This window comes from Centruroides vittatus, unplaced genomic scaffold (genome assembly GCF_030686945.1).
Source record: "Centruroides vittatus isolate TY-2023 unplaced genomic scaffold, ASM3068694v2 contig_391, whole genome shotgun sequence".
NCBI classification, from domain to species: Eukaryota; Metazoa; Arthropoda; class Arachnida; order Scorpiones; family Buthidae; genus Centruroides; species Centruroides vittatus.
In genome coordinates this window covers 88,613-104,353 of record NW_027122207.1, presented here as the reverse complement: position 1 = coordinate 104,353, position 15,741 = coordinate 88,613, and the positions used below count along the sequence as shown (strand labels likewise).

At 27.4% G+C, this 15,741-nt stretch overlaps 2 protein-coding genes across 2 annotated transcripts; one reads left to right on the top strand and one right to left on the bottom strand.

The window, feature by feature from the left end:
• Nucleotides 1–6,683: 6,683 nt before the first annotated feature.
• On the bottom strand, nt 6,684–7,130 carry LOC136975917 (uncharacterized). The gene has a single exon (XM_067271082.1). It carries the CDS (start codon nt 7,128–7,130, stop codon nt 6,684–6,686), a length of 447 nt encoding a protein of 148 aa, XP_067127183.1.
• Nucleotides 7,131–11,306: 4,176 nt separating this feature from the next.
• LOC136975881 (uncharacterized) lies at nt 11,307–12,547 on the top strand. Its single transcript, XM_067271034.1, has 6 exons — nt 11,307–11,491; nt 11,573–11,647; nt 11,810–11,866; nt 11,941–12,003; nt 12,096–12,134; nt 12,208–12,547. Exons 1-6 carry the CDS (start codon nt 11,483–11,485, stop codon nt 12,463–12,465), a joined length of 501 nt encoding a protein of 166 aa, XP_067127135.1. The 5' UTR covers nt 11,307–11,482; the 3' UTR covers nt 12,466–12,547.
• Nucleotides 12,548–15,741: the final 3,194 nt, after the last annotated feature.

Genomic DNA, 15,741 nt, shown 5'->3' with positions numbered 1-15,741 from the left:
AGAAAAGCAATAAAAAATTGAATTCGGGTACAATGAAAAAAGTAAACATGGAATTAGGAAAATGTGAAAAAATAAAGCCGTAAGAACCTGAGAAATTAGTTTCAAATAAGATATTTATATTATGTAATGATTTTTCTTTTTCAAGATTTACAACATCGAAGTATAAAACAATATTATATATCAAGCAATCTATCCATATTGCACAACACTTAAATAAAAGTATTCTACGGTTGATAACATTATTTGAGCTATACTGTAAGTTCTCGTATATTTCGTTCATCTTAAGTAAAATTTTATTCTTATTGAAGTGAAAATGATATACGGAAAATATAAATACAAAAAGAAAACCAAAGAAATACGCATTTATAAAACAAATAAATGCAGATGGCTTTTCTTTTCTCCAGGTTATAAAACATCGACAAAGATAAAGTATTACATATATCTTAGCTACTATTAACATTAAAATGTTGTGCATAGAAAATCGTTTTCCTCGTTTTAAACCTAAAATATTCATATTTTTGAATAAAGGTGTCCAATTTCTCTCAAATATCAAGCTTTGGTTATCGATATTTTGAATCTTTGATTGATGATTCATTACTTCCAAATAATTCTGTTAATTAACCTGAAAATAAGAGCGACGATTAGTAAAGTGAAAACAGCGGTGGGAAATCTACCTCAATAATAATAACAATAGCCATAGTAATATCTTTATTGTATAAATACAAAACAGCAAATGAATACAAGAATTTGTATGAACTTGATTTATAATGGCGTGTCAGTGTAAACTATAAGATACAAAAATTCGAAAAATAGTACGAATCATTTTAGTCGGATTTTCACCTAGCAAAAGTTATGAATATATTGGAACTTTTTAATATTAAATTTAATTAAAACTTATTATTATTAATGAACAGATTCAATGGCAGCCACGGTCTGTCAGATACGCGTGCGAGCGCACAAGTGAATTAAAATGTAGTTGTTAAGAACAACTGTATACAATAGGAATGTCTAGATGTAATGCTCATTTATATAAAATTATTATTTTTATAATAATTTTATGTAAAGGTAATTTTTATTATAACTTAAATTATTATTGTTTCCATTTGAATTATTTTGAAGTCTAATTTATATTTTTGATATTCTCAAAAAATTTATTAATTGCAATTTTTCTACTAAAGAAACAGATGATACAAAATTATAGTTTTAGGTTATTACTAAGTTTTTTCATCCCTATATGAATACATCAGAACTTAAAACTTCAAATTAGAACTTTAAGTTTTATATTGTTATGTTATAGTTATACTATGTAGTTAGGAACGTCCCGATACTGCCGATACCGATACAGTATCCATACTTTCCTTCGACACCGAATACTTTTTATACTCGATACTTTTGGTCCGATACCAGTATCGATAGTTTTCCTCGAGTATCGGATCTCGCATCATTCCATTTTTCGCAGACAGATGAGATCCAAACGAAATGGGATTTTGCAGCTGAATCCAAAACCGAAATCGAATTTGAGTTTTAAAGTCAGTTTCGGTCGAAACCGAAATCAAAGCTTATATTATTTTTAGTTAAGGTAAACCTATAGAGTAAATACGTGGTATTAATGACTAAAAATCAATAAATTTATTACGTCAAATTTTATTTTCGGAATCTATATGCAGTGTGCTTAGAGTTCAGTTTTCTATTATTAAATTATCTCACCAATTATTTGAAAAAATTGAACGTATATTAAAATCTCAAATCTACTGATATGAATACAGTATTGGTAACATTTAGTTTATATTAGAAATAGTAAGCTGTAAGACTAAAATTTTATAATAAAATTTTAAATAAATTTTAAAGTTTTATAATTTGTCATTAATAGCTAATTAGAATAAATCATGCTACTTATTTTTAAAAAGTTCCAATTACACAAAACGTTTGAAAATCAAGCTACAGACTAAACATCACAGCCGGCAAGATTTCCAGTTTCGATATCCGATACCGACACCGACACCGACACCGATACCGATACTTTTGTGGTATCGGGAATGCATGTGTATAATATGTATAATATTTATTTTAACAAGAATCAATAATGCAGTGACAGTAGATTTAAAACACTGGGCAAATTTTCATTCTTTATTCGGTTGGTAATAAATATGCTTTAATTAGAATAAATGTATAGAAACTAATTAAAAAAAGATGCTCGGGTGATAAACTGAAAGGATCCTTAAAAAGGACAGATGATAAACCGAAATCACATAATTAGTTATGTGCCTGATGATTTATCCTGACGTGACATAAATTCGACATCCCGGCCTAGAGTTTATTGTTTATCATGAAAATACATTAAATCAAATAAAAATTTGTAAATTCTAGAATTTTATTGATTTATTTGAATTAGATTCAAGAAAATGAAACTAACCTCGGTATTGGATGTCCCTTTAGAGAAAAGTTATGGATTATTTTTCGTCAGAAAGATGACTGAAACTATCACAAAACCACTTTGAAACGTTATGTGGAAGATACCGCTTTTAGTTTTGCAAGTTCATACTGAGCATGTGCGAAAAGCGTCGTATTCTCCAATTCCTTTTGTTCTTTCGTTTAACTTCTTTTTTTTTTTTTTTTTTAATTTGGCAAAGAAAAGTTGTATGTTTTGCATCTTTACATTAATGTTTCATTTTCTTTTCTGAGATGAATAGCTAGAAAATGAATTATCGATTCTTTAAACTTCTTTATAAATTATAATTGATATTAGTAAATATTTTTCTTGAAAGGTTATTAAGTTCTATGTTTAATAATAGAACATATTTTAATTGATCCCATCTTATAACTTAATATCTCATTAAATTCTGCAGAATATTGAACGTATTTTTTCTATAAGTTTTTGCGGTTTTATTTATTAAAAATCTAATTTTATTCGCAATAAATAACGAAATTTTTTAAAGAAAAATTGTTACACGTTCAGTGACAAAAATATTACCCAGAGAGAATCGTTCAAATACTGAAAAATTTGCTATGCAGCTGTCAGACTGGTTTTTTAAATGATTATTGTCGTGATCCAATTGTATGCCTGGTAATTCCGTTGGAGCGACTTAAAATCGACACATCACTATTCAGTGAAAGACTCGCAGAGACTCTGTTCAGTTTTCATCTGTTGCTTAGACATCTTTGAATGCCAGGTATTTCTGTACGACAGTTAAAACATTACGCGCATCTGACGGAGTTTGACGAAAGTCGTATAATTAGACTGAAGGAAGCAGGGTGTCCTTTTGCCAAATTGTTTACCATCCTGGGTCGTTATGATTTGAGTGTCAGGAATTGTAAAGGCAGCGGAGACGTGATGGTACACATATACGATGCCCAAGTTCTGGATACACCAGACAGACAGCAGAGATGATCACTTAATCATGGGCAAGTACAAACGGCCTGAATACCGTCTTTGTCCACCATCCAGAAACGGGTAGAAGTTGTCATTGCATATTTATTAACTTTTATTCGATTTATCAATAATAGTGCAGAAAACATTAAAATTTGTAAGTCATTCGTTGACTGTAGTTTATTTAAAACGTATTTATTTTCATAAAGAAATTTAAGCGTAATACATGTTTACGAAAACAAAATATATAAGCGACAATTGATTTTTCCGAATAAACATGAAACAATGTAGGTCATAAGCTAATATTACTAAAAATCGTTAAAACATTTTTAATAGAGAAAATAGACAAAATATTTTAAATTAAAATTAAATAAATGAAATAAATTTTAAAACTTGAATTTTATTGCTGCATCTTATCGTATTATCTTTATAAGCATGATAAATTCTCTCATTTTACTTTCCTGGCTATTATGCATAAACAACAACGGAAAGTATTAGCAATCGCGTCAAATTTGACCCTCCGAGTGTTTTGCAAATCTTCACAGTTTGGAACCTCTAAACCCAAAAGAAAAGACAAAAAGAAAAAAAAAATTCGGGGATATATATGCATCCCCGGATATAGATAGATAGATATAGATATAGTGTGTGTGTATGTGTGTATTGGCACTTATTTCGTTTAATATCTCAGGATGGGGTAAATTTTTAAGAATTAAGAAACGAAATTTAACACGGCAGCTTGTGTATAAGGAGCTTTGATTCTGTCAACTATTAATTAAAAGTTTGGTAATTAAAGGTCGAAGGGATAGAGAGATAGAGGGTGGTCAAGTATCATATCTCGAGTGGGACCAGACTTAATGAAGTTTTTACTTGTTAGCATTTACAACTTTTTAAAAATAATACCCCTATCTTTATCCATACTTTTTAAAATAATATCCTCAAAATTAAGCGTTTTGTCATTTTATAATAATGAAAAATATAGAAAATTTTTTATAACACAATCTCATTACAGATGGCGCCACATACAATTTTTGGTTAATGTTACCTATGGTAGCGAACATGGCGGCTCGTCTCTGAAACAGTGGGGATGCACGTTCTAACCTAATCTAACCTATTCTAATAAATTGCCATAATTATTGCCAACCAAATTATTAGAATAGGTTAGGTTAGGTTAGAACGTGCGCCCCCACTGTTTCAGAGACGAGCCGCCATGTTCGCTACCATAGGTAACATTAACCCAATTTTTATTTATTTATGATTAATAGTATAAAGTTACTTTGAAAATAAAATCTCATAACAGCCGGAAAAGTTATGCTATTCGTTGCTAGACTTTTTTCTTCGTACGTTGTAGAAGCAAAACTTTATTCGTTTTCTTATATGCTTGTTTTGAATTGCTTTAATTATTTTTGTTATTTTAATTGAATTTGTTAACTGTTTCTGTGGAAAGCTTTCTCCATATTTGCACAAGCACAATATTTTATTCTTTAAAAATATTAATTTACAATTCTTAATTATTTTTTAAGGAAAAAAATCAAGATAAATTCTATTTTGCTTTAAAAGATGTTTAATTTTCGCTATTAATACAATATGCTTTTTAAATTAAATATGACGATATATAAAATACAATGCAAAGATAGTTGTCACATTATATTACAGTGTAACAATTTATTAAAGTTTATAATAAATAAAATATTATACAGCTGAATTTTATTTTATAAGCTAATGTTTTCACTATAGTTATTACATTTACATAATCATCATATATGTTTCTTTCTTATTAACTCATAAAAATATCTAATTTGAAACTTCTAATCAACAGAAAATTTAATTTTATTTAATTAATACATTGTGTATCGAGAATAGAATTTTCCCCATACTGTATGGTATTATATTTTGCATCTTGAAATATAAAATTACTTTTCTGTAACCAAATTAAAATTATAAAAAAAACAATAATTAAAAAAGTATGTTAATGAATATTCATTATAAACTTATAACTAAACGTGATAAAATAAAAGAGAACTAAATATGATAACACTTTTTGTTCTGTACGAGTATATACATACATATTTACACCTATCTTGTGTAATGTGAAATTCCATGCTTGACAAGATATCTGGTGTCAGCCAATCAGCAAGTTGACATCTGGAAAGCTGAAGATTATTTATTTATTTTTTCTGAAGGAATATTGTGATGTTTGAGTTTAAATTTAATAGATTTTCTTGAAGACATAACAAATGATTTGACTAAAGACACAAATATTATTTTACATGCAATAAATATATATTATTCAACTTTTCTACTATATAAACATACAGTATATAAGCAAACCTTTTGGATTCAATACCTAGAATCGCATACAGATGCTATTTTGTATTATGTATAACTATGCTTTCAAAATAATGTATTTACAGATATTCCTCTGAACAATTATGTAATGAAATTTTCGATTTCACTACAGATTTATGTAGGTTGTTTATTTTGATTTTATGATTTATATATAATTTGAAGATTTTTGATATTCTTGCACATCTTGCTAGCTGTTTTGAAAGATTATTAATATGATTTATCCACTTTAGCTTGTCTTTACAGAAATAATGATAGTCATTTCCACATTTGTTTTTGTTTCATGAGAATTGTTTAGGACTCCGGATACAGATCAGCATAATTATATTGTTTATATACACTTGCTATTAACAAATATACTAAATAATATTGAATTTAAATATAGAGTTTTATTGATTTCATCCTCAGCTTTAAATAATTATGATACTGTTATTTATTTTCATGACACATTTTCTTTGCACTAAGTAAATTATTAACTATTGTAATGGAATATTTCTCATCGTAGAAATGTCTTTAATTAAGCTTAAGAAGAAATATAAAATCAAGTGTGTTTGAGGAATCGATAAAAATACTGAGACTCATGCGTATTCAAATTTAAAGTCAGAGTTCGTGTTGGTTCGATACCAACACGAACTTAATGTTATTAATGCGGAGATATCATTTCTATATCCGGTTTATGGCATCTGACGTCGCCTTCCGACCTCCAAGAACCCTCTCTATCCATACACCATTCCTCTTTAATCCCGTTTTCACTACATGCTAACTTTACTCGGTCGTACCAAGTTCGCCTGGGTTTTTTTTTTTTTTTTTTTTTTTTTTTTTTTTTTTTTTTGTAGAATGTATTTCATTTACATTTTCGGGAGTCTCTCATCACTCATTATTTTCACATGTCCAAACCAAATAAGTTATTTCCTCTGTATTTCTTCCATAACCGTCTCCTTCAATCCCATTAGGTCTTTGATCCTCTCATTAGTTATTCTTTCTCTTTTTGAGATTCGCCCGATCTTCTCAATGAATCCATTTCAACTGTTGTTTCTTTTTCTTTTCCAGTCATTCTCCATGCTTCCGCTCTGTATAATAGAATGCTTTTAAGAATAGCATTATATATTCTTTTTGTTCTTGATCTAGTTATTTCTTCACTCCACCATATTCCATTTAATCTTTTAACTGCTCTCTTAGCTCGTGCTAACCTTGTATTAATTTCTAATGCATCTCTCCTATCTTGATGAATTTGTATTCCAAGATAATTGTAACGCATACATCCGTCAATCTTTTCTCCTTCTTCCAGTTGCATGTCTGTTTTAGCCTCTCCTAAGCATAAATATTTTGTTTTACTCATGTTTATATATAAACCTTCTTTAAAATATTCCTCTTTTATTTTTCTTGTCATGTATTCCAGACCATCCTTATAAGATATCATTTAAAATCTTAAATGTAATTGTTGATTAATTTATACTTAAAAAGGAATAGGTTCTTACTTTTTATACACTATTTTTTAAAACAGTTTTTTAAAATAAATATGATCATTCTTAGACTTTTTATTTTTCCATTTTTTCTTTTTGAAACATACATTTAGTATGAATTTGTTATATGAGCTAGGAGTCTGAATAATGAACGTTTTGTTTCCTAAATTTCTTACGAGCCAGCTACATTTCGTTCGGATTTCGGCAATTTTTTCAGTAATGTACTCTGTAACCCTCTTCTTTCTTTTCTTTATGTCTATCTTAAGTATTTTATCTACTTATGAACTTTTTAGCTACCTCCACCTGGGTAACTAACTATATGTTTGTTGTCAAACATGTGTTGCAATGCTCTTCGATTTTCAGCATTCATAACACCTGTGTACTTTCACTTTCCCACTTCTTTCCCATGTTCAAGATATTTCATATTTCTTGAAAATATTAAATACAATTGATTTACTATAGTCTTTGCCTAAAAAATGTTCCACCATCAACAGTAACATTTCGAATAAATTTATTTTGAGAACATATAAAATAAAATTCCACGATGATTTTGAGTCTTTTATTTAATCGAAGATTTTTCAGTAATTATTGGACATTTTCAAAACTCTAATTCTGTGATGCTGGTAAATGTGTTTATATTTTAACATTTTTTTTTCTGTAGATAGTTATATTATGATCTTTTAATTGCTTAAATAATAATTACTTTTCTTCAAAAAGGTTGTTAACTTTGTCGTTAAGGACTTTTTACTTCATTTGTATATTCATTAAAATCAATGAAGGTGTAAATATAATTTTAAGAAAATGAAAAAAATGATATTTTCTTATTTAATTCTTCTATATAGTTGTATATTATGCTTTGCATAATATACAATTATAGCTTCATAGGGCCCAGGAAGTTTTGAATTAGTGATCGCAGTGTTTACTTCAGACATATTTCTTTGGGGGAATTTTTGGAGGAAAATATTTCTTATACAAGATTGATTTGTGCCTCCTGTTAGTGGGGCCCCAGGCAGTTGTCCTATTTACCCATAAGACAACGTGCCACTGTTTCCTTGTATAAAAGATATAATTAGTAAAATATGTAACTCTTCTTTATTTCGTTCTTTCTTTTTGTTTTGTTTTAAAAAGACAATTCTATAATTTTAGGGAATTAAAAGTATATACTGCAATGCAGTGAAATAGAATAGCATGCGTTTTTAATTATTGGAATATACAGATTTTAAATGTATAATTATTAAATCACAAGAAATATATTCGAAAAAGCGTTTCATTTTATAACTTATTATAACTGATAAATTCGAAAAAGCGTTTCATTTTATAACTTATTATAACTTGATAAATTATAAAAACTTCACTTATTATAACTTGATAAATTATAACTTTGATAAATTATAATTATAACTTGATAAATTTTGATATATGTATATTAATAATTAGTTTTATTTGAAAACTGATACATCACTAGACTATAAGTAAAAACTACACTTAAAACTGCTATAATTAAATTACTGTCAATATGAAACATGTTCCATGCTGAAAATTGAGGCAAATCTTGCAAAGCTTTCAGACTAAATTGAAAGGCAAATTCCTGAAGTGATTTATTATAATATAAAGATGCCTTGTACATGTCATTTACTATATGTTTTGATCTTCTGGTAATATTTGAAGAAGAAAAACATATATCTGAAAATAAAAGAAACGGAAAACAGGCAAAGCAGAAGAAATTCATAACGTTTATAATCGTGATGGATTCTTTAGTGCTAAGAAGAACACCAATATAGAAAACCATGTTGCCACCTACGGAAACCGACCATAGAAGTAATATCGGCGAATAAATATTTTGAATTATGTTTACATAATCTAGTAATTGTATATATTTAAATGATATAGAATGAATCTGTTCTGAAAGATCAATGCTTGAAAGATTTGTATGCAATTTAACAAATGAATTTTGAATAATTTTGCAGATAGAAATAAAGAAAAGAAATAGAAAATTGTTTGGAATGAAAATAAAACATATAAAACTGAGAAGTGGAACATAGGAAAACATAACTGCTTCGTAACCTACAAAATTAGTTTCAAAAACATTGTTTAGATTCCATGTTCGAAATTTTGGTGCTGTAATATTATAATACATAGAAATGCTAAAAAGGATGCCATTTATCCAAATTAAGCAACATTTGATTAACAAATATTTATGATTAAATGTAACATCTTGATTCTCTGAAATTTCAATTAAGACGTTGATTTTGCTGAGGAGCGCTTTCTTATTGATATGAAAGTGATACATAGAGAATATATATAGGAAAAGACAAAATTCGAAATACACAAATATAAACCAATCAAGTGAAGACGATTTGTGTTTCAACAATCTTAGAACACTTTCGCAAACAAAAAATAGAGAATAAAGTTTAGCTGCCATTAACATTAAAATAATATGAAAAGAAAACCTGCTCTTAAATTTCAAACCTAATAAATTCATCGATATTATCAAAGGTTTCCAGATTTTCGATAAGATACGCTGTAGTTCTTGTTCTTTAGTCTTGATTGTCTGTTTACCATTATTTGCTATTGTAATCATTTTTGTGCTGTATTGTAGAATTACCACTGAAATTATAAAAAGCAATTGTATATAATATGAAATTAATAAGTCATGATAAATTGGAAAAATACCTTCTATGAATTCTCTTGATATTTGATCCTTATTTTTTTCTGAGAAAAACTTCTGTAAAGATTGTATAATGAATATTTATTTTAAAATGGTTAATTGATTTAAATAAAAACATTTTTATACATTAAATATAAGATAATTTATTTTGGAAATTATTATATTAATTATTATACTAATTTAACTGATTTTTTCGTTATATAGCAATCAGTTAAAAGTGAAACATTTATATATAAAAATAGTAATTAATGTAGACCAGAAGAAGTTTTACAGTTTAATTAATCGGGTCTTCATTAAAAAATAATTTTTTTTTCATTTTATTAGTTTCAAATATATGTAAAATTATTATGATGAATTATTTGAATTTGGCAACAATATAATACTTATCTAAATTTAAATAAGTAGAGTATTAAACTATTTCAAATTCAAATTATTTACTTATTATTATGATTATTTACTTCGATGGATGAGGCCACGAAGTAACTGCTTCAGATACCGAATTTAAAAGGGAGACAAAAAACATTCCATATTTTTCAAAGATAATATAAATTTTAATCGTTATTGTTAAGCATTAGTTAAGAAATTTTAAAATATTAATATTAAAATAAATATGGCATTTTACGGAAATGTATAAGTCCATATACATTGCCATCGTGGTTATTTCATGCTTCAAAACTTCAGCATTCTTAAATTTTCATATATATAGTTCTTTCAAAATTTTAAATTAATGCCTAATTTATAAATACATACCTGAAAATTTAAAATTAATTGTAGATATTTTCTTTTAAATTTAAGAACAAAACATTCTGACCTCTTATATGTAGCGCATCTCTGTAAATGCATAGCGAGAAATAATATGATCGATATATTTGCCTTTTGTATAATGAAAATCTTTACAGAGAATATGTTTTCTCGAGTAAATATTTATTATAATAATAACACAGAATATTACGGTATAATAAATGAGAATACGCAGTACATGATAGATTAGACAAATCATTACAAATAATATCGCAGAAAACCTGAAACGTACTTTAAAATATTGTGCGAAACTTCCATTATTCTAATTTAAAATATTATTTGTATCTTAAACTAAATTAAGATAAATAAGAAAATTATTTTAAGTAAATTTTTAGTAAAATAATTTACCAAAACTTATAAACAATACATTGGAACTATAATATGAATATACTGTTAATTTCTGCAATTTATCTTATATAAATCTTAAAAAAAATTTTATAACAGAGATATCAGAGAAAATCAAAGTGATCGTTTATAAAAATTTTCCAAATTTATTATTTTAAAATTTTATTTTAAAAATTTTAATTTCATATAATTTAAATTATCTCTGATTGATGTAGTCATTGAATAAATATATAGAAAAACAATAACTTATTAGCAAATGCAACAAATGAATTATTACTACTAATAACAATTAATTTCTTAATGACATTTTTATTGTTCTTTTATTAAAGAAAAGCTGTATCATTTCTTACAAGTAGGGTACAGTCTTATAAATAGTAACATAATCCTGGAAATTCGATTTAATAAATCGCCGATTTTTATAAAATTATTGCAAATCAGTCGAAGGGGAATTTTTATTCTAAACTTTGCTTCTGTATAAATACTTTCTAAATTGAAATGTACAAAGTAAATGTGTTTTCAACAGGACTCTGTATTTTTAATTAATTAATCCAATATAAACTGTAGTAACAAAATACTTTTTTTCAGCGTTCTAAAAGAAGCCCTAATACTCCTTCATCTCCTGAAGATGGCGATACAACAATTGTTATCAAGCATTCAACAGTTTGTATAAACTTTATAATTTATTTACTTTATTATGCTTTTAATCATAGTATTCATAAGTTTATGAAAAATTTATATAGTTAACTCTTATGTTTTTAGAAATAAAATTGGATGTCTAAGCTGAATATCATACAACTTATACATTTAATTATTGTTTTTCAGTCAAAACCAAATGTTAAATTCGAGCCAATGGAAGAAGAAGATTTTGAAGATTTCACTGTAAGAAAAACTAACTTTCGTTTAGGATTATGTTATAAACATATAATTTAAATCTTTATTATGAAATATTTTAGCCTCATAAAACTCCATCGCAGCTGTCAGTTAGAACTACAATCAACATTGATGATTCTCCCGATGTAAGATCTTTATTGTTTAAGTAGCATATAGATACACACATACACATGTATATAATCTTACAAATGTAAAACAAAATCTTAAAATTTAATAGGGCAAATATGGCTCAGATGGCACAACTGAATCTGAAGATGTAAGTAGTACATCCATTATTCTTATTCATTGATATACTATGAAGATTTTGAATACTTTTTTTATTATAACAGGAAGGAACTGTATTTTATCCCAGAGCGCATCGCCCAAAGAAAAAACAATTTATTCCAGAGCCTCCTCCCGAAAAATTACCTTTCATTCGTTATAAAATAGAATTAACTGATTCTGATGACGACGATGATGATCACTTTATACCTGTTAAACCTGCTTTACATGAAAGTTTAGGAAAACGCAATGTTTCGAGATTTAGAGAACACGGATATAACGTAAAGCATAAAATTTTAGTAGGAAATGACGGCGCACCAAAATAATTAACGTAACATTAGGTTTAATTGCTGTATCATAGATTGTTATCTCGTTAAAAATTAAAATAAAATAAATTTTTTTAAGCAAGAAATTGTCATAATGTAAATTGCGTTTATCTCAATCATCTTGTAGTAGGAAACTTGAAAATGTCTGTTTGGTCTATTCCTCAGATTTTGCCACTCTAGGTGACTGTCTATATCGAGTCTTGTTAAGTGTGCACCTGGAGTATTCTGTGCATGTGCTGATAATCAGAACAGACATTTATCCGCTGGCGGGAAATTTGAACTAAATTGATAGTTATACAGTATACACAAATACAACAAATGATTACAAAACGCTTATATATATTTTTCATTAAAATTCAAAAAGCAAAAAGAAAACAACGATAAAGAAATTGAATCGCATTTGTTTCTTCAGCAGATGCTTATGCGAAAATTGAGCGGTAACGTGACCTTTCAGAAAGATGGCGTCCGAATTCTTGAACATTTAACTCAGACCAGCGCTCATTCATAGTACGTCACAATAATACGTCACAACAAAAATGGCGTTTGGTGATATGTAGTTTGCTACATCTATATTGACGGAAGAGACGTTTTGGATAATTGCCGAATTGTTTTTTAATGCATTCTATACTGGTAGACTAGGTGAACAAATCAGTAATAACAATATTACAATGTTAAAAAAAAGAAGTTCAAAGAAAAAAAAAATCTAAACTATATAGTCACAATTCACCTGTGTAGTGAATGGATTTTAAACCTTATTTTACGATTAAAAGAGAAATATTTGGAATAAATATCAGCGGTAAATTTATAATAAATAATTATGATACTAATAAATATTAAAAAAAATTATTGCTATTACTTTGCTGGGAAACTTAGGGAAAGTATGATGATCAGTCAAATTTTGACTCCCTGGTGTTTCTGCATTTCTCTATGTTTTGACTGTTAAAAAACCCCAAATGTATTTACTGTATATGTATATATATTTTTTCATTTCAATCATAATTTCATTTCATATCAATATATATACACAATTTTGCATTATATTTCAGGATAGAATGAATCCTAATCTTGAAACTTGGCAGAGTTATTTCTACATATGAATCATTGATGCTATTAAATTTTAGTGGCTAAAAATCAAGGTGTGAGAATAGAGTGGAGAGTGTCATATTTCCAGTGGGATCAGACTTATGAAAATTTTACATGTTATTGACATTTACAATTTTTTAGAAACTCATTTGAACCATCAAAATTAAGCCTTCTGCGTTTTTATAATACAGTGATTAATAACAAAAATTATTTTAAAGTAAAATCTCATAACAGCGCCACCCACAATTTTCCTTTTTCAAGTATGTCTTAGTTTTTTTTTTAACTTAAATATTCTATTAAGTAGAAAAATTTATAATAAATCAACAGAATTACCCCACTTAACCTTTAGTTATTATTGAGCTGCAATTTCAAAAAAAAATATTAGACCTATAAATTCTCACTCTCATCTGTTCGTTTGTCCGTCCGTCCAACTGTTGTTCCTTAATCTCGAGAACGGAATTAGATAGATGAAATCCGAGACAAGGTTTCGAAATCTTATGGGCAGGAGGCCGCGATTGCCTATATATGAAATTCCACTTTTCACCTCAAGTCACGTTCTTTTAATTTAAATGTTTTCCCTGAAAGCAGTTAATAGATGACTCTATTGTTAAAGGAAACATATAATGTACAGGAAAAAGATACTACTAATTTGAAATGGAGAGATATATTTTAAATTAAATTAATTAAAATTATGATTAAAAATTGAAGCCTGGCATTGTGACGATCTCACAATAAATAACTGTTCGTTTAAATCTTATATCGTAGCATAATTGAAAAGTACCCCATTTCCTCCTGTTCAAGTGCAGGGAAAGTCTGTTAATAGTAGTTGCCAGTTTTTTTATTTTTAATTTGCTTTCATTATTGGGTTGCAATTTTAAAATTGCAGACTTATAATTTTCCACCAGCGTTCGTTTGTGTACCTGTCCGTCCTTAATCTCGAAAACAGAGTTAGATAGATAAAAGATGAGAACAGATACGAAAAGATTAAGTGCAGGAGGACCAGACCGAACATACAGTCTGAAACGGAAGTCAAGCGATTTGAATTCAAAAATTTTCTCCCGGACAGAGTTAGATGACCGATATGACACTGTTATTATCAGAAAAAGGAAAAGTAAGGTAAATAAAAATATGATTTAAAATGGCAGCCTAGCATTGTGATAACTTTTTCTCGTTTCTAATAGCAGTATTTCATATTACTCTTACATCGATTATTCTTTATTTGTTATTAGAGTGTATTATTATGAATAAAAAGGAACAATTAGTCTAATGCAAACAACTTAGTGTATAATGTTTACATACTAATTATATTATTTTTGAGATATTCTTGATAATTACGAAAAGCAAACAAACAGTTATTAAAGTATGTTTGTTTTCTTAACACCCGCAGTTGAAGCTGATGAAAGTAGAAGTAACATAATTTCGTAGCTGTTCGTTCGTGAGTATCTTAGTTTCAGTTATTATTCTACATTACCATATAACTATGTTTTCATAATGCTCTAAGTTCAATAACATATTTTCTCATCGTATTTTTAAATAGTCATTTTGAACATGAAGACCGTGTCCGCTAGCGAAGAGGAGTCAATTGGTAAATGGAACATATTCCTCGAATACAAATGGATGGTTTTGTTTAAGAATATGTCTCTTTGGAATTTAAAGTTAAGAAAAAAGAAATTTACTTCGTACGACATTTTCCTGCTTGTATGTACTAAATTGTTAATTATTCTTAATATTTACTCAAAAGCTGTTGTTCTTATTAAAACAAAAGTAAATGTGGTCGATTTATTGTTAGTAGCATATACAATCTCTACTTTTTTGACATCTTTGATCATTTTGTATCATTTTCATTTCAACAAACAAAAAATATTTAGAATTATGAATAAACTATATCCGGTTTCAAAATTGACAAAAAATAGAAGTTACAGATCAAAATTTCTTTTTATGAAAATAATATTTATCTGGTTAAATCTTTTGATGTATTCAACATCATTTTTTATCATCACAATAGAATTGGAAAATGTTCCTATATTTTTTGATGCGTGTTATATCATGTGTCCAACTGCTTCCAAAAACATTTCAATTATAATTTCGTTTTTAATTTTCTTCGCATATAATTATTTCTTTTTGACACCGCACGAATTTTTGCTTTTATTTTTCATCGAGAATTGCAAAGAAATAAAAAATGCCTATTTTTCT